Source organism: Cydia strobilella, chromosome Z (assembly GCF_947568885.1).
Source record: "Cydia strobilella chromosome Z, ilCydStro3.1, whole genome shotgun sequence".
NCBI classification, from domain to species: domain Eukaryota; kingdom Metazoa; phylum Arthropoda; class Insecta; order Lepidoptera; family Tortricidae; genus Cydia; species Cydia strobilella.
In genome coordinates, this window is record NC_086068.1 from 34,889,125 (window position 1) to 34,910,194 (window position 21,070).

Genomic DNA, 21,070 nt, shown 5'->3' on the forward strand with positions numbered 1-21,070 from the left:
TGACTGTTTCGTTTGTTATTTATAATTTTAACGCATACCAGTGAAAGAACATGGGTCAAAATCATATAAAAATAATTAATGCAAATAAAAAAATCATTTATCCATATTTAAATACATTTTATCGTATTTTTATAAATATTTATTTTTAGTTTTAAAGTGTGTCGACAGATGGCAGTGAATTTACAGGGGTTACGAAATACTATGACAGTACCGCTCTAGTATAAGTTACTCTATGGTACACATATTGCTGTAAACTACGTGGCCAATTTATGCTTTCGGCGAGCTAGCACTTTTAAGCTTAACTCCTAACCCTAACCCCCAATCCCTTAACTCCCAACCCCTCAGTCCCCGACCCATCAACCCATCTCCCCTCAACCCCCAACCTCAAACCCCGCAAACACTAATACCCTCTACCTTCACCTCTCACACCTACCTCTCACCTTAGTCTCTTTGGTTGTTTCCAACACTACCTACATCCAAAATCATAATACACATACGAGGGAAGTTCCACATTTCATCCGTGGTCTTCATCATCAGTAGCCTTACCACGAGTTTGACATTGATATATTCGCTATCGTGTGCGTAACTGTATGTTTATACATCTCGCTCGTACTGGCATATTAGTGTACAAAGTAAGTTACGAAGACGCTAGCGAATATTTAGTGTCAAACTCGTAGTTAGGCTACAGTTGCACTACATCAAATTGGTGGTTTTTGGGAGGAAATGCTTGAGTTACTTTAGAAAACACCGAAATCACCATACACGTGCCTTCAAAAATTGAAGAGTTCCCTCAATTCCTCACGGATTACATCATCAGATCAAAACCAAAAATATTACGAGAACACCTTGGAGGTAACTTCTTTCAAACAGAAAAAGAATTACTCAAATCGGATCATGGGTGCCGCGGAGTAATCGTTGAAATCATTATCATCATCAGCTCCACTTCATCAAATTGGTGGTTTTCGAGAGAAAATGCTCGAGTTGCTTAAGAAAACACCCAAAACACCATACATTACATGTGCCTTTAAAAATTGAGGAGCTCCCTCAATTCCTCATGGATTCCATCATCAGAACAGCACCAGATTAATGTGGGACCACCTTGGAGGTAGTTCCTTTCAAACAAAAAAAAAATGTTCAAGTCGGACCACGGGTCTCGGAGTAATCGCTGCACATCCTACATAAAAAAAATCATCATCACTATCATCAAAACAATCATCATCATCAGGACCACTTCATCAAATTGGTCGTTTTCGAGAGAAAATGCGCAAGTTGCTTATGAATACACCCAAATCACCATACATGTGCCTTTAAAAATTGAGGAGTTCCCTCAATTCCTCAGGGATCCCATCATCAGATCAGAACCAGATTAATATGGGACCAACTTGGAAGTAGCTCCTTTCGAACAAAAAAAGAATTACTCAAATCGGACCACGGGTCTCGGAGTAATCGGTGAACATACATAAAAGTAAAAAAAAAATAGCCACAACCGAATACAGAACCTAGTTATCTTATCTTATAGTTTCGGGGGCCCTTACGGATACACTTCGACCCATAGGGATCTTTTGTGCAGTTACCCCCTAGGAAAGATCCGTCCGCTACTCAAGAGCCTTCCCCACCATCTCCATATGCCGGATGATGGACCTTATGGGTAGCTTTTTGAATTCCTTTGGTACCAGGTAGCCTGTTCCAAAGTCCTTCATTCTTTGTCTGGCGAGGGCGTGACATTCACACATAAGGTGTTCTATTGTCTTTTCCTCTTCGCCACACATACGACAATCGGTGTTGTCAGCGTGCCTCATCTTGGCCAGGATTCCCTTGACCCCGTAATGGCCAGTAAACACCCCCGTTATTATTTGGAGTTGCCGTTTGCTAAGTTTCCAAAGCTTTTTGCTCCAACCAGAGTCTACCTCTTGTATAAAGAGCTTTGAGTGTTTTAGACCCGTCAGACTGTCCCATTCTTCCTGGTGTTTGGTCTTAGTAAGGTCTTTGATAGCCGTTGTGATGGTTCCCTGTGAGAGCCCCACGAATGGTTCCGGACCTATAAGGTTGTTTGCAGATCCGGCTCTGAGAAGTTCATCTGCATTTTCATTGCCCATGAATCCCTCGTGCCCTGGGATCCACACCAGTTGCACTTTGTTTTGCCTTCCAAGCTTGTTCAGAGCTTGGATGCCATTGTATACCAGTCTAGAGTCCACTCTAGGCGCCTTAAGCGCTTTGAGTGCAGCTTAACTGTCGCTGAGAATATAGATATTCTTCCCTTGGGTTTGCCTAGCTATATTCTCACGTGCACAGGCCATTATAGCGTATGTCTCGGCTTGGAAGACAGTGGCGTAATTGCCCATGCTTATGCTACTACTAAAGTCATTTGCATAAATGCCTGCCCCAGTACCAGAATCTGTCTTGGACCCGTCTGTGTACCATATGATGTCATTTTCATCAGACATTGGTGCTTCAAGACCTTCGGTCCATTCAGCCCTTGTTGGAACTTTAACATTAAAATTCTTACGGAACACAAACTTGGGTTGCATCTTATCGCAGCCCATATTCGTAATCCTTTTCATGAAATTGTCACATTCCATGTTTGTGTGTTTAGTCTTTGGCTTACTATCGCTCCAGAGGCCTGTCAAAGCCAGCCTGTGTAACGATTTCCGCGCCTCAGATTGTATCACTAGGTGCAGCGGCGGGAGGTCTAGTAGTACCTCCATCGCCGCTGTTGGCGTCGTTCTAATGCGCCAGTAATAGCCATGCACGCCGTTCTTTGTAATTTCGTAAGGGCATCCCTGCATGTGCTCTTTAGTGTCCTTGGCCACCATGCCAGGCATCCGTACAGAATGATAGGTCTTACCATCATGGTATAGATCCATCTCAGTACCTTTGGGTTTAAACCCCACGTTTTGCCATATGCCGTTCTACACATTCCAAACACCCTCAGTGCCTTGGTTATGGTAGTTTCGACATGCTTTTTCCAGTTCAGTTCTTTATCTAGTGTTAAACCTAAATATTTCACTTCATCGGACATTTCCAGTACCCTTCCATAAAGCTTCAGCTGTTTCATGCCGTTAAGGTGGTTCGACTAGGTTACCCAAAGCTTAAACCGCGCTAGATGGCGTCACTTTCGCAAATTTTCAGGTTTTATTTTTTTGTGGAATAGTGTTGGTATATGTATACTTAAAAGTATGTTTAGCGCACTCTTTACATAAATATTGAACTATTATAATAAACATTGAATACTTCATTGTGCAAAAACCACCTTTAATGTCGACAGAGTGTTTCTGTCATGCTATTTCCTACTATTACTCACACATGCAAACAGTTTTTCCGTGATGCTTGTAGTCGACAATTTCATGCAGTGTAAGTATGCTGCAATGGTGTTGCGGTATGTTCGTGGAAATACGTGCAAGAGGATTCGGGTTCGAGACTGGTACGACAGGGGTACTTTTTTTGTCCTTTTTGTGTTATCTTATCTTTCTTATACCTTTTCTTCTTCGAATTCTTGTCCGATTCCGATATAACCGAAATATATTTCAGTGATATCGGAAACGGCTCTAACGATTTCGATGAAATTTGCTGTAAGTGGTTCGTTCTAGCTAGGTCTTATCTCTGGGAAAACGAGCATTTTTGAGTTTTTACTTATGTTTTCCGAGCAAAGCTCGGTCTCCCAGATATTCAGTATTGTTAATAAATTAGTTTATTAACGTTTTATAAAAATATGTGACGTTTTGAACTAAAAGGACATTGTCGGTTGTCGATTAGGTTGAAAGTAAAGGGCCATAATTATGTACTGTAAAACGTTGTACAATACACATGCGAAAAGGTAATTCGCAACGCGTTTCGATTAAAACACTTCCTTCGGTCGTGTTTTAATTTATCGCCACTCGTTGCCAATTTCCTACTTTTCGCACTTGTATCGTAATGACTAATAATAAAGTAGTAACTGTAAAATAAAATTAAAACTTTTTATATATTTTTTTTATTTGGGTTCAAGTACAGTGAGTAACAACATTGCATGGCGGATATTTATCATGTTTATTTATATTATTTCTTGATATTTTGGCCGGTCTTGCAAGACCGGTCGTTGTGGAGATCCCTGGGGAGGCCTATGTCCAGCAGTAGATGTCTTGTTGGTGTAGATGGATTCACACAACAAATGAAATAACATTTTTTTCATATTTGTTATCCGTAGTTGTCCCTGTACCTGAAAGAAAAATAATATCATGATAGCACAAAATCTCTAATGTTATAGGAAGAAAGATGATGCAACAATATGGATTCTAATAAAGTTATCATTTACTTACCTAGTAATAACTGTGTTTTTCATTCATAGACATAATTTCATAATTTTCAACCCCAGGAAATATTTTATTTTACTTTATTGCAGTAAGGATGTCCTGATTTTTTCTGGCTAATGAAGGAAAACATTTTATTTCCAAGAATGCCTCTTCATTTTGCACAATACCTAAAAAAAAAACTAGAGTTAGTGACACATTGACTATTCGGCAACCAAAACAGTAATAATTACATTATATAGGTATTGTTCACTGCTTATTATCCTACCATTACGGAAGAAGTGAGAATTATTTTCTAAAAAGATCGGCACGAGAAAATTACAATGTACAATGAAGGAGTGAAACTGTACCTTACGAAACTTCACCATCATGAATTCCGCTTCAATTGAGTCTGAATTTTCCTGGATTTTCGCGGACCAGAACACCGATGATTTTTGTAACTTGATTTAGACGTTGCTATCATTTTCAATTTATACAAACAAATTGATAAGTCACAATAAACATGACCCTATGTGTCAGTGTCAACACTGTCAACAAAAAATGCACTAAACATGACGGCACTGCAAATCCTGCCAGGTCGGCCAGGCAACGTCGCCAACGTAATATGAAAAAATTACCTTGATTTATGTATGATTTTTGTATGAAACAAAGTTTTTCTATTAATTTAGCGCAAACGAATATTCGAAAGTAGATAAATGAGCAAATATTTATATACTACAGTAGTAGTATATAAATATTCTTATAGTAGTAGTATATATATATTAGATTCGATTGATGGAGAGTTGATGATGGTTGCACCACCTCTCCACTTGCTTCAGTGCTGTATTCATGATTTCCGATACCGTTCCCGGGAATTTCCCGTTTACAAGAATCACTAAATCATTTGCATACCCTACCGTGTATATTGGGCCTTAGTTTAGTTCTTCCAGCAGTGAGTTCACTACCAGGCTCCAGAGAGTCGGTGAAAGAACCCCCCCCCCCCCCTGTGGGCAACCCTTCGTGGCCGTGGCTAATATTTCATCTCCCATGAGGGTGGACTTTATTAGTCGGCTATTTAGCATTGTACCAATCCATCTACAGATTGTCGGTTCTATGCCATGTTTAGATGCTGCAATGCTGATTGCCTGATACGTGGTGCGGTCAAATGCCCCCTCCACGTCTAGAAAAGTGGCTAGGCATAGTTCCTTGTTCTCTATCGCCTGCTCTGCTCTGGTTGTCACCAGGTGCAGTGCCGTTTCAGTCGATTTACCCGGCTGGTACGCACATTGCAATTGGTGCAGTGGATGTCTCTTAAGAGGACCATCCCTTATATGTCTGTCTACCAGTTTCTCTAATGTTTTGAGGAAAAATGATGACAGACTTATCGGCCTGTACGATTTGGCTAGGCCTAGCTAACCTCCTCCTTCTATGTAATTGAAGTCGGTTAAAAATTATACCTAATACAAAAATATAAATTACTACAAATTTTGGTCATTAGCGATGAATTATAATTCTTGCAGGTGTGGTAAATAACTGATTTAGCACGGAATAGAAAAGAATAACATTGTGTGCCCACGCTGGTTAATAGGTAAACTTAGTTCAATTATTCTCTCGACATGGTTGTAGTAACACCATTCAAACATACCAATTTTATTTAAAAACTATTAGAACAAATCTACTTACGTAACCCTCAGGATGCAATTTGATAAGGAACTTTTTTCTTTTGAAAGATATTTTTCTGATTTTAGCCCAACTGAAGGTGTTGATCTTGGTAAAGTTCTGGAATACGAGAATGCCTAAGTGCGCCACTGCCAAATTCAGCGGCACGGCCTCGTGGTCTTTGGCTGGGTGCATCTTGACGCCTGCAATCATGTTCAACACAACAGATCAGACAATTGTAAGGTACTAAAGGTACAGGGACAGGGGGGCAATTTCGACTGGTAACTTATAAAGTGCTACTTTGACCACCGAAAGCTACCATTAGCAGGGTGGCCGAACAGGCTTTAGGATACTTTTTGCTCATGTCGTCTCGGACATGGGTATATTTAGTATCAGTACATTCAGTATGATGTCCTGAATACAAATATATGAGATGACAAGCGCGAAAGTGGTGGGGGTAGTTGCTGTGACGTCATAAAGACGGCAGTACAAAGTTTTTTACTTTTTACAGTTCCGTACCCAAAGGGTGAAAACGGGACCCTATTACTAAGACTCCGCTGTCCGTCTGCCCGTCCGTCTGTCCGTCTGTCACCAGGCTGTATCTCATGAACCGTGATAGCTAGACATTTGAAATTTTCACAGATGATGTATTTCTGTTGCCGCTATAACAACAAATACTAAAAACAGAATAATATAAATATTTAAATGGGGCTCCCATACAACAAACGTGATTTTTTTGCTGTTTTTTTCCGTAATGGTACGGAACCCTTCGACAAATATATGAGATGACAAGCGCGAAAGTGGTGGGGGTAGTTGCTGTGACGTCATAAAGACGGCAGTACAAAGTTTTTTACTTTTTACAGTTCCGTACCCAAAGGGTGAAAACGGGACCCTATTACTAAGACTCCGCTGTCCGTCTGCCCGTCCGTCTGTCCGTCTGTCACCAGGCTGTATCTCATGAACCGTGATAGCTAGACATTTGAAATTTTCACAGATGATGTATTTCTGTTGCCGCTATAACAACAAATATTAAAAACAGAATAATATAAATATTTAAATGGGGCTCCCATACAACAAACGTGATTTTTTTGCTGTTTTTTTCCGTAATGGTACGGAACCCTTCGTGCGCGAGTCCCGACTCGCACTTGGCCGGTTTTTTCTTTGAAAACATACCATGTGGGGTACCAAATGAAAGGGCTTTGTGAGTAGATCACAGATATATAACATACTGTAACATTTTCACTACTTCGTCTAACAAATTATTAGAAAACGTTCAAAAGTTTCACAATCCACAGTTGACTTTGAATTGCTCTAAATTGAAAATTACTGAATGGATTATTCCAAAATACATACCAAGCGCCTGTGAATATCTTCTATATAATGTTAAAAAATAATTAACCAGACATATTTAAAAAGCGAAGAAGAAATTTCAAAGTTCAAAGAATGTTTAAGCTCCTATATATCAAAAGATCAAACGGTCATGCAAAAAATTACTTCAGTTCAAAAATATTACGATAACCTAATCAATATCTTCACCGAAAGCTTACAAAACACTCGTGAAGCACATAATTCCGAAAAAAGTCATAAAATATTATCCAATCGTACACTAAAGCTTTTAAAGAGAAGACAAGAGCTGCAAAAAGCAAGAATAAAACCAGAGCAATGAAAAACGAAATTTCGGCTCTCTACAAGCTTGTTAATAGATATATAAAAAAAGACTACACCAATTATAGATACAATACAATTGAAAAACATCTGAGCCACACTGGAAGTACGAAAAAAGCATACAGGGAGCTAAAAACAAATAAAAATTGGATCGACGGGCTAAATCAAGGCCAAATAACCAAAAACAACCGTAGCGACATCATCTCCATAGCTACCCAATTTTATGAAGAATTATACAGTGCTAAAGGACCGACAGACATCAGTAACAAAATCCAATGTACTACCAGCAAAACCAGCGAATTAAATAGACCAGAAATAGAAGAAAGCGAAGTCATAGAGGCATTGAAAAAACTCAAATCAGACAAGAGCCCGGGCGCGGACAACATAGCAAACGAAGCTTTGAAAATAGCCGCCCCAATACTAGCCGCACCCTTTACAAATTTTTACAACTACATCCTTGAAACTGGAGAGACACCAGCTCAATGGTCTGAATCAAATATCATTTTCTCATCACCTATTCGAAAAGGGAACTTTTCTTCCCTGCTAGGAGGGATCAAAGTGGCACTTTTCTGTTCAAGGACATTTTGTTGCCAGTATGAAATATTGACACAAAGACATATGAAATTAGTATGCATATAATCGATTACAATTTCTTTATAATCGATTACGTGCATACAATTTTCTAACTTAAATAATATTTTGTTGTAATTGTAAACAATAAATGTAATTAGCATTTTAAATTAATTAATAGCATATTTAAATTAAGTAAATTAATTAATTAGCGTAATATTTACAAGCGTCATCAGCGCGACAACTGTTTGCCACGGGCACACTACACCTGCCTGTCTTGCGGTCGTGGTTGCCGCTCCCGTATTGGCTTACACAGCCATGTGAAACGTTGTCACCCTACCTGACACTGTCTATATGGTCTGCAATAGACTGAAAGGCCTATGATGATGATTTACAAAGAAACGTAAAAAACATTCGTTTAATAATTTAATTTTTATTTTGACATTTTAGGTCTCCTTAAACGCAGCCATACTTGTCTATGCAATTTAAAAAGTTTATATTTAAAAAGTTTTGTACAAATATTTCACAAAGCATAATTATGCGGTTCTGTATTGTGTATAAATTTGTAAATACTTAGTTTAAATCAATAACTTTATAATAATAAATATAAGTGATATCAGTCTTCATAGTGTTCTTCCGAAGATTTGGTTCAAAGGGGTAAGAGCTAATTTGTTACCAGAAAAATCTACAAAAATAATGTACTTGATTTTCATTGTATCACTTTAGGTGTTTGCTGCTGTCTTTGAAAAGATATAAGGTACATAATTATGAGCTGTAGGTACTTTTAATTTGTCAGTACAGTCCAGGCGCGGATCCAGGATTTCACTCAGGGGGGGCAAATTGTTGCCAAATTACAAAAATGGTAGAAATAAATCGTAGGTAAAGGATTGGGGGTTTGTAAAAAAATTAAAATAACAACAAAATAAAAGTTAATTTATCAAGACGAGACGATTCTTATGAGTGTATAAAATCAAAAGCGTTGTGTTATTGTATATGTATACTCATATTCGTATATCCGTCGAAACGTTTACGTAATTTCTCTTCGCGCGGCTTGCGGGCACTGTTTTGTCAAAATCCGAGCGGAGCCGCGGGATCATGGAAACTATTTGTTGTACTCATATTTAGGTACGTAGGGTGGGCATTTTTTTCCAATTGAAAATGAAAAAAATGAAAAAAGTTTATTGTGTAAATTTAAACATACAGTAAATCACGACCCTGTGTCCTGAGCTAGGAAACCCTGTATTACAGGACCCAGTTTCGTTATACTTTAGTCAATTGTTGAAAAATTGCACCGAGTCTTGTGTCAGGGGTTCAGGGGGGGGCAATTGCCCCTAATGCCCCCCCCCCCCTGTATCCGCGCCTGGTACAGTCACGTCTGAAAATATCGATACGGACAAAGTGCCAGTACCTATACTAAGGTCCCTCCCCCTCGCTACGCTTAGGATTCAATTGTACGCCCTCGTAAATATGTCATTTTGCTCCCTTGTGACACAATCTACTATTTGTTATACAAAAAAGGCGATCCAAACGATATCGGCAACTATAGACCCATAAGTCTACTCCCAAGTATGTACTAGCTATTTTCTACAATCCTTTCCAAAAATCAGCTCTATATTAGAAGAAAAGCAACCCATGGAACAGGCAGGATGGCAGGATTCAGAAGGGGCTTCTCTACAATCGATCACATCCACCCACTCGAGCTTCTTATAGAGAAATACCAGGAGAAAAAAAGACCGCTCTACTTGGCATATGTCGATTATAATAGTATTTTATACAATCGTGATATAATAGAGGGCTTTTCAGTCGAGTACCGTGTTTAAGCAACGAAGCTTGCTGAGTTGCTTAAGTACGGTACGAGATTGAAAAGCTTGATTATATCACTATTGTATACAATACTTTTTCTACGAGACAAAAAAATAATACTTTCAACTAGTAGAATCATACCACCAAACCAAATCAAAACCAAAAGTATACAGCTAAGATACGCGAGCTGCCGCAGCCCGCGATACCTACACACTCGTACGCGCCCGGCCGCCGGGCCCGGGGCCCCCGGCGGGTTGGTCAACGACACCTCCTCGTAACTCATGAGTCCCTGGTACCTGTTCCGCGCTAAATTCAATTTTAAGACAGTTTTTTCGTGATTTTGGCCACCGTAGCCTATGGAGACTAACAAGCAACGCTAAGCGGTTTTCTAGGGTATGGATGTTGCTATATGAAGGGTGTCACATGCGCGTTTCTGACTTATGAAGCATTTTTCTACTACAACATAAAATAAAATGTTTTTGTTGGCCAACCAATCACAAAGCAGATGCGACGCAGCAGCGTGTTTAAGTAGGTAGGCTAATTTGCATTGAATCGAGTATCCTTATATCCTTAAACAAGAAATATTTTATCGAAATGTATGAAGTTCTATTTTTAAAAATTTTATAATTGACTTAACCGTATCGATAAAATTCTTATGCTTGAGTCGGAAGTGCCATAGACTATCTAAGGTTGAAAAGAGTAAGGTTGTAGTGTTGCATGTGAAGTTGTAATACACAGATTATACTCGACGAGTAGAAAAAAAAGCTTTCGATTCAGTGTCACATAACTATATTTGGGAAACTCTAACAACGCAGAACGTGAAAAATGACTATATACGAGTTATCAAGAGCATATACAAAAACAGCAAAAGTAGAATTAAACTAGAAACAGCCGGTACCTGGTTCCCTATCAAAAGATAAGATAATAATTTATTTCATTTCAATCTTAGTTGGTAAATACACAGTGGTCGAGTCCTCCTATTAGGTATGAAGTACCTGTATCAGGAGACCTCGCTCTTCCAGAATCACATTTTTTTTTAAATCTATACTAAGAGAAGTAAATAAAGTTAACATTATGTTAGAATAATATGAACGCAAGCCCCTACGAATATTTGCCGAGCAAAGTTTCATGCTCGCCGCGTCTACACTCATCTGATATAGGCTCTCCCTTTTGTGCCTACGCATGTTGCCGCGTCACTATCACTTGTAAATTATTTTCTATTTTCTTTTAATATACTTACTTATAAAAAGTCTGCTTGTGTTATTTCATCAGGTTATGGGCTTCTCCCTACCTGTTAACGTTAGTTTCGGGAAATATTAAGTGATTAAAGTAAAATATAAAGATTTAAATCTCGAAAACTTAACCTCAAAAGTCGAGTTTAGTTTCGGTCGCCGGAGTTTTTTTTTTCAGCTTTTCAGCATAAAAGTTGTAAAAGATGGCATCAAACAGTCATATGATGGCCATAGAAAAGCTCACAGGCCGTGACAACTGGACAAGTTGGAGTTTCGCCGTCAAAGCCTATTTTCAACATGAGGAACTTTGGAACTGTGTTCAAGGTACGGATACAGATGCTAAGAAAGACTTAAAGGCAAAATCAAAGCTTATACTCTTAGTGGATCCCATAATATCAGCTAAAAATACACCAAATGGATGCTGTTACAGCGTTTCTTCAGGGTGACGTTGAAGAAGAAATATATATGTCTCCGCCGCCATACTTTGAACAAGGAAACAAAGTATGCTGTTTAAACAAAGCCATCTATGGGCTAAAGCAAGCAAGTAGACAATGGAACAAGAAGTTAAACAGTGTTTTATTGGAAATTGGGTTGATCAGATCAAAAGTAGACCCATGTATCTACTATAGAATATTAGACAAAGAAGATATATTTTTTGTAACTGTATATGTGGATGACTTGCTATGCTTGTTCAACAATGACTGCACTGCTAGTATGATCAAAGAAAAATTGAAAGAAAAATTTCATATGAAGGATTTGGGAAGAGCAACCCAATGTATTGGTTTCAAGATTACCGAAAGCAAGAATAAAGAAATATCACTTGACCAATCTATTTATATAGAGAAAATTTTAAGTCGCTTTGGAATGTTAGATAGTAAACCAGTATGGACTCCAAGCGAAGCAAATATACAGTTGAAGAAAGCTGAAAGTAATGAACAGATATTGGCTGATATACCTTATCATGAGGCCGTTGGGTGTTTATTGTATTTGTCTCAAGGGACAAGACCTGACATAGCATACATTGTCAATTCATTGAGTAGATTCAATGGCCAGCCTACTGCTCAACACTGGACAACGCTGAAAAGGGTCCTAAGATATTTGAAGGCCACAATCAATTATAAATTAACCTTCAATGGTAATAATGAAAATATTACTGGTTACTGCGACGCTGATTGGGCCGGTAACACTGAAGACCGAAGATCGTGTACTGGGTACACATTTATTTTTCAGGGTGCCGCCATAAGTTGGTGTTCGAAACGTCAATCAACTATTGCACTATCAACTGCTGAAGCAGAGTATATGTCGTTATCTGCAGCTGTACAAGAGGGACTCTGGTTAAAGCAATTACAAGATGACTTTTGGCCAGAGCTTTCACAATCACCAATAACTATATTTTGTGATAACCAAAGTGCAATTAGCATTTCAGGTACTGAGGCATTCCGTGCTAGAAGCAAACACATAGATGCCCGGTATCACTTTGTGAGGGAGAAAATAGCCACTAAACAAATTCTGGTAAAATACTTGAAGTCTCAAGACATGGTGGCTGATGTATTGACGAAGGCCTTGCATCAACTAAAACACAAGCCCTTTACCGAAGCAATGGGTTTGCGTCCAGTGGAGGATGTTAGAATAATATGAACGCAAGCCCCTACGAATATTTGCCGAGCAAAGTTTCATGCTCGCCGCGTCTACACTCATCTGATATAGGCTCTCCCTCTTGTGCCTACGCATGTTGCCGCGTCACTATCATTTGTAATTTATTTTCTATTTTCTTTTAATATACTTACTTATAAAAAGTCTGCTTGTGTTATTTCATCAACATTATAAATTTATAATGAATTAACTAGTTTGCCAAATTAACAACTACATTTACATTTATTAATTTTACATATTTACATAAGTACTTATTCCTAAAATTATTCTTACATATCTATTTTAGTCATCGTGTGAGTGCATGCGCTGTGTGTGTGTGTGTGTGTGTGTGTCGTTTTATTTTAAGTTTTTATTTAAGAATTATATCTTCAGTAGCTTTATAGTCAAGTGCACTTAACCATTTAATTATTGCTTTTTTACATTCATAGTTATTTAGCGAGTGTATATTAAGTTCCTTATTTATCATGTTATATATAACTGCAGATTGAACCTTGTATTGCCTCCTTGCAAAGGCTGATTTACATCTGAGCTCAGGTACAACTCTGTGATTCCTTCTTTGGGTTAGTAAATTGAGATTAAGCGGTGTAGAGCTGTGGAGTTTTAAGGTCGCAGAGGTTATGTACAATTTACGCATACTAAGTGCCTTACAGTGTGCGTACAGTTCTGTAGTGGGGTATCTTCGAGGCTTGAAGTACATAGTTTTTAGTAAGTACCTCTGCCCTCTCTCTACTTCCAGGTATTTAGTTTTGTCTGCGGCTCCCCAAACTGGTATGCAGTACGACATTATAGATTGCGCTAGCGTTGTATATATTTGTTGTAAAAGAGTTGTATCGGCTACATGTCTTAAGATTTTAAATAACCATACTAGTTTTCTTATGCGGGCAGTTATGTATTCTATATGTTCGTGCCAAGATAGTCGTTGATCGATGTTGATCCCTAGGTATTTCGTAGATGCTACTTTATTTAGAGGTGTGCAGTGGCAAGTAGTGTTATTTGAATAGTTACATCCGTGAATTTTTAGGTTAAGATTTTTTTGAGGTTGTGTTCTAGAATTTTTTGAGAAGCATATGTAGTTACATTTCTCTTTGTTTAGCGTACGTAGATTATCTCTCAGCCACAAACTGATCCTGTAAAGGCCCCTCTCAGCAACGTCAAAGGCCGTTTCCCAGTTCTGACCAACGAACAAAACTACAGTATCGTCCGCATACAAAATTATATGTCCGTCTTGGACTAGCTTGTCTGCCAAGTCGTTTATGTAGACAAGAAACAGGGTCGGGCCCAGGACACTGCCCTGAGGGACACCAAACGTCACTTCTGCGTCCGTGCTAGTGTAGTTTCCTATTTTGACACTTTGGGTACGGTCCCGGAGGTAGTCACCCAGAATATCCAGCGGCTTGCCCCTGATGCCATAGCGTTCAAGCTCGTTTACAAGAGTGGGAAGAGACACGGTATCAAATGCCTTTTTTAAATCTAAGAAAACAGCAAGATTTTTGTTTCCATTTTCTGTTGTTTTACAGACTGTGGATGTTAGGTTTAAAATGGCATCTTCAGTTGAAAAGAGGTGTAAGACATGGGGACCCTCTATCTGCTATACTTTTTATAGCTGTACTAGAGTCAATAATAAACAAACTTGACTGGAAAAAATACGGCATAAGAGTCGAAAACAGATACCTTAACCACCTACGCTTCGCCGACGATCTGGTGCTGATATCAGAAAAAGCAACTGAATTACAGTATATGGTAGAGTCTTTAAATTGCGCTAGTAAACTCGCTGGCCTGGAAATGAACCTCTCCCAAACTATGTTAATGTCTAACAGCACTAAGTTACCAATATATGTCGACGACGAACCTGTTAAATATACTGATTAATATATTTATCTCGGTAAACAAATTAGCTTCGACATTTCAAGCAATTACCAAGAGGTGGAATGCAGAGCACAGCTAACATGGAATAAATACTGGAGCTTAAAAGAAATATTTAAGAGCAACTTGCCAATCAATCTGAAGACTAAGGTAAAGAATACTTGCCTCATACCATGCCTGACCTATGCTTGTCAGACATGGAAGTTTAATAAGAATTTGCAAAATAAAATTACTACGTGCCAGTGCGGAATGGAGCGCAGTATGTTAAATATAAAACGAATAGATAGAATACGCCACACAAAAATAAGAAACATCACCAAAGCAAAAGATGGCTTGGCATATGCTCTAGCACTTAAATGGAAGTGGGCTGGACACGTCGCGCGCCTTCAAGACCAGAGATGGACGAAAAGTGTGACCGCATGGAGGGGACCACCAGGCTAACGAAAGCAAGGGAGACCCCGAAATCAGTAGGAGGATGAAATCAAACATACAGCGGGTCCAAGCTGGATGCAAACTGCAAAATCCAGAGACGATTGGTTCACCTTGGAGGAGGCCTTTAGCTACAGAGGGGTTCATGCAGTATTTAACTCACGGGAAAAAGCATCAAATAATAATATTCTAATATTCTAATAATATTTTTTGTTATCTTATAGTTTACTAACACTAAAATAGCTACACTCTTTTTTCATGATAATTACTAATTGGAAACTGTATAATTAATTCTGTAAGAAATATAGGTTTATTTTATTTTATTATAATTTTTATTCAAAAATAAAGTTCAGTACATCAAGTTGAATAACAGTATAATTTTCTGTTACATTAAACTGCAACTATTATTAAAACAAACAAAAAAACCTGACTATTTACGGTGCCACTTCGCAGTTTAGGTACATTTGGCCGGCGCGCCTCCCGGGCAGGCGTATGCCAATAGGTTGCCGCTCGACTCGCGCAAAATTGAAAATACATAATGCCTTCGAAACCTAAATTTATAGATATTGTTCTGGTTACGGATGTCTGAATAAACGGAAGAACAAGGAAGCAGAAATAACATTTTTTTTTATTCCGGACTATATTGACCGACATATTTTCAAAGGAATAAGTACTTCTGTGGCATACCTATAGAATCAGACTTACTATCTCCGGATAAAGAAATTATGTTTACAGAATCAACGTTTGTAATTCCTACATATTTATCTTAAAATAATAAATCAGAAGGTATAGGTACAAAAACTTGTCAAGTGACAACCCCGTGCCGACACTCACAGCTCGGTCATGAAACTGCGGCGCGCAAAGAAGATTCACGGTTCGTGCGCGGTTATAAGTTTCAATTTTGCTTGCAGGCGGCAAGCATAGGTATAATTTTATACCTAAATCTGACTTTTGTGAAGGACTGAATTTTCTGTATGTCATAAACCGTCCAGTCGTATGGGCTGTAGGGCGTGCTAAATTTTTAAAGATTACTTACTACGTTCGTTACTTAAACTCACACTCGTATTTTAATGCTTATCATTATGGTAGCAATCACATAATAGTATTGTGTGCAGCATGTACATAATAAGGGTTCTTGAAGACCTAATTATGTACCGTTGCACACAATATTTTTTCTAAGACAGCAGCAAACACCTAAAGTTATAAATTAAATCAAAGTAAATAATTGTTTGTAGATCTTTGCCTAATAGAAGTCAGAATTTAAAAAAAAACCGGCCAAGTGCGAGTCGGACTCGCGCACGAAGGGTTCCGTTACCATTACGGAAAAAAACAGCAAAAAAATCACGTTTGTTGTATGGGAGCCCCATTTAAATATTGATATTATCCTGTTTTTAGTATTTGTTGTTATAGCGGCAACAGAAATACATCATCTGTGAAAATTTCAACTGTCTTGCTATCACGGTTCATGAGATACATCCTGGTGACAGACGGACAGCGGAGTCTTAGTAATAGGGTCCCGTTTTTACCCTTTGGGTACGGAACCCTGAAAAAACAGTTGCATAATATTGTATGAATATTTCTAAGAACACTGCTGTTATGATCCTAAGAACACTGCGGCGGAGCACCGTGGGGGTGGGACCCTTCTTATGAAGTTGATTTCAATCTCACTGGCAGTCATTTAATCTACAAATAAAGAGTGCTAGAGTAGAAAAACTATTATTATAAGTATTGTGGCTTGTTTTAATGAAATGACTTACCATATAATTCACACCTTCGCGCAGTCTCTAATAAGTTCATGTCCGCTTCCGCAGGACTTTGTCCGCTGTAAAGATAAAGAATGATACCATTAGCGGTTAGCGCACGTGTTTACTTACATTACAGCAATCGATAACATTGTAACATCTTGTTACTGGTTTTTTTTCTTTGATTTTGAAGCTTGAATATACATATAGTACATAACTATAAAGGCCGGAAAACAAAGGGTTGCAGGCCAAGTCGATATGGACGGCCAAGCGTGGCGAGGCCGAATAGGAATACGCGGCCGGCAACCAATTTCTCGCCGAGATTTGTATAGTGTTTTTCTCAAACTTGCAATGAAATATAACATTGTCTTCGGTTATCGCGATAGTTACTCATAAAATAATACTATGAAAATGGATTATATCGCGTATATTGAATTTATAATACATCCTGACGTTTGAACCCTTTACAGCGTTCGTGGTCAACGGGTGACTGAGGAAAAACTACAATGTGAAAAAATACCCACATACAAAAATACACACTATTTCTAGTATTTCTATTTATTACAGTACCAAGACCTTATTTAAAAACCTTAGGTAAAATTCCGTTTATAATCGAGTAAAATACGACATACGAAGTCGACAGATGGCGCCAATATTCTGATATTGCCAATATTGATGCATTACTACTTACTACCATTTTTTTTTTTTTTTTTTTTTTATTTATTTAAAGTCGCTTTTAACAACAAAGGTCATTAGCGACCACAAGGGAATTACAATTTTTAATATATATCAATTAGTTTTATAAATCTAAGTACATGTAAATATCCATCATTTAAACAGTCATTTAAGGTGTTAGGCAACTTACAAATTTCTTTTTCATTCTTATATGCTAAACACTCAATTAAAATATGGCTAACAGTTAACTCCAAACCGCATTTATCACATTTATTTTTTTCAGTCTTAGTGATAAGATAGCAATGGGTTAGGTTTGTGTGTCCTATTCTTAACCTAGTAATAGCGATCTGATCTCTTCTACACGTGAAAGGTATTGGTGGGGTTCCAAAAACTGATTCTCTAACACGCGATAAGCCGCTTGAGTTACTACTTTTCCAATAATTATTCCAAAATATTTTGATAGTTGATTTGATCAGTTTTTTAATTTCAGGGTAGCTGGATCTAATTGAATAATCTATCTGTTGATTTTTAGTAGCATTTTTAGCTTCGATATCAGCTTTTTCATTTCCAAGAATCCCTTGATGTCCTGGAATCCAGATTAATTCAATTCTGAAATGATTTTCTAATAGGTCGATAGTTTTTTGTTTAATATGTAAAATAAGTGGATGGGAGTTCTTGGGATTCTGGAGGGCCATTAAACATGATTTAGCATCAGTGTAAATTACATGTTTCACCAGGTTAGAATCTTTTTCAATTAATTCTATAGTTTTAAGAATTGCTATCGCTTCACAGGTAAAAATAGAGCTAAAATCATGGAGTCTATAATTGTAGTGATTGTTATTAGATACAACTGCGCATCCAGATTTGTCATTTATAACTGATCCATCGGTATAATAAGTTTTACAGTGTTCAAGGCCATCATTAAGTTCATTGAATAAATTTTTGTAAATATACTGTGCCGTGTCACTCCTTTTATTTTCAGCTAATTCAAGATTAATCGGCATTTGAAGCAGTTCCCAAGGTGGGACAGTAAGTAATTTGATTGGGTATAATGCTGGAATAGTGAGATTTAATTCTTTTAGGTATCTTGCTACTCTAATTTTAAAGGGTGGATGTAAACCTGGGTGAAAATTAAATTCGTCATCAGTAACAGATTGTTTGATGTAATCATCATATGTAGGACAATCTGGGCGTGATAATATTTTCGAAGCATAATTCAACGAAAGTGCTCTTCTCCTATATTTAAGTGGCATTTCACCCGACTCTGCTAGTATACTATTTACAGGACTTGTACGGAATGCACCAATACTAAGTCTAAGGGCCGTGTTTTGTACACTCTCAAGAGAATTCAAGGTTCCAATATTTGCAGAATCATATAAAACTGAGCCGTAGTCTATTTTTTGTCTAATTATGCTGCGATATGTGTTTAAAAGGCAATTTCTGTCAGAACCCCAAGATAGAGAGGATAATGTTTTAATTATGTTCAATCGATTAATACACTCAGATTTTAATTTATTAATATGTGTTTTCCATGTCATTTTTTTGTCGAACGTTAATCCCAGTATTTTAACATTATCAACTTCCTTGATCAAATGTTCATTCAAGGATAATTCAATCGTTTTGTTTTGATTATTCTTTTTTGTAAATATAATGAATTCAGTTTTAGTTTTAGAAAATTTAAATCCTGTTTTACTTGACCACTTTTGAAGATTATTTAAAGTATTTTGAATTAATTTAGCTGTAGGTTCAAGTGTTCTACCACTACAAGTGATTGTTAAATCATCTGCAAATAAATAACCTTTAACTGGTTTATCAATAACAATGAGTACGTCATTTATAGCTATCAGAAACAAAATAACACTGAGAACTGAACCTTGAGGCAAACCATTTTCCACAGAGATTGCGTTAGAAAGAAAATTATTTATTCTGACTCTGATAAATCTGTCAGATAGAAAGTTTTTAACGAAGGCCAGGGTATTACCTTTGATGTCAAGATTTTGAAGAAGCTCAAGTACTCTGTGTTTCCATACCATTTCATAGGCCTTTTCAATATCCAATGTAACAGCTATTACTGAATTGTCACAAGCCAGGGCGTTTAGCAGTTCGTTTTCAATATTCATCAGACAATCTATCGTCGATCTATTTTGGCGGAATCCATATTGAAAAGGTGATAAAAGGTTATTTGATTCCATGTACCACCTGATTCTTTTGCTAATTATTTTCTCAAAAATCTTACATAAGTTGCACGTTAAAGATATAGGCCGATAATTTCCTGAAGAACTCGGAATTTTTCCAGGTTTTAAAATTGGGATGACCAATGCTTCTCTCCAGCTATCTGGGAACACCTGTTTCTTCCAAATATAATTATAGAGGTTCAGTAAATAATTCAGACCACTTATCGGAAGATGTTTTATAATGACATTTGGAATACTGTCTGGTCCTGGACTAGTATTTCCTATTTGCTGAAGGACCGAAACCAATTCATGCATGGACAGATCCTTATTTATTTTATTAGAATTATCAGTAACATCAATGTTACTTTGAGCCTCTTTTGAAGCTTTAAAATCATTAAATTGGTGCTCGTAATTAGTGCAACTAGAATTTGAAGCAAATGTCTTAGCCAGTAGATCTGCGTTTGCAACAGGGTCAGCGCTTAAATGTCCGTCTAAGTGTTGCAATACTATAGTGTCCCATCTAATATTTTTCTTATTAATTTTTTGGATTTTTTTCCATAGGATCCCTATTGGTGTTTGACTATTAATGGATGATATAAACTTTTCCCAATAATTTCTACTACTGTCTTTAAGTATTCTTCTAGCCTTAGATCTCTTTTTCTTATAATCAATTTTTAGTTTTGAATCATGATCATTCCTAGCACATTTATAGTATAATCTTTGAGCTTTTTTTGCTTCTTTAACAGCTATTTTACATTCTTCGTTCCACCATGGTACTAAGTTCTTTCTTTTACAATTGCCTGAAGACTTTGGTATACATTTTTCTGCTCCTTCCAAAATAAAATTAGAAAAATTGCTAACTATGTCATTGACAGTAATGTCAGAATCGTGATCCAAGTCAATTAACTTACTAATATTATTATCAATTTCTTCTCGAAATTGCGACCAATCAGCTGCATGGAATTTCCATCTTTTTGTCAAACTAGTGGAGTTTGGTGTTACTTCATTGACTAAGGATTTAACCAGAATTGGAAAGAGATCGCTGTCATATAGATCTTCAAAAGCATTCCATTCAAAATATGAAGCAATATTTTGTGAAGCTATTGTTAGATCAATATTACTTGTACGACCTGTGCTACTATCAAAATGTGTCGGTTGATCTGTATTTAATAAGACTATGTTGTCATGAGAGTCTAACCAATCGGCCACTGATCGACCTCTAGTGTCGCATCTTTCTGATCCCCAATAATAATGATGACTATTAAAGTCGCCTAACAAGATGAAGGGGAGAGGTAGTTGATTGACTAGATCATTTAAATCATTCATATTTAAGGGACTAC

General features: G+C 37.4%; 1 protein-coding gene across 4 annotated transcripts in view; it reads right to left on the minus strand.

Annotated features, from left to right (window-relative positions):
* Nucleotides 1-21,070, minus strand: part of LOC134754138 (FERM, ARHGEF and pleckstrin domain-containing protein 1) — a 201,076-nt gene that overhangs the window by 149,762 nt on the left and 30,244 nt on the right. For all 4 annotated transcript variants that reach the window (XM_063690221.1, XM_063690218.1, XM_063690219.1 and 1 more), the window contains exons 7-8: nucleotides 16,897-16,961; nucleotides 5,949-6,127 (exon numbers count right to left, since the gene is read on the minus strand). In XM_063690221.1, the coding sequence (XP_063546291.1) occupies nucleotides 5,949-6,127; nucleotides 16,897-16,961 (244 nt within the window). The remainder of the gene's footprint in view (nucleotides 1-5,948; nucleotides 6,128-16,896; nucleotides 16,962-21,070) is intronic.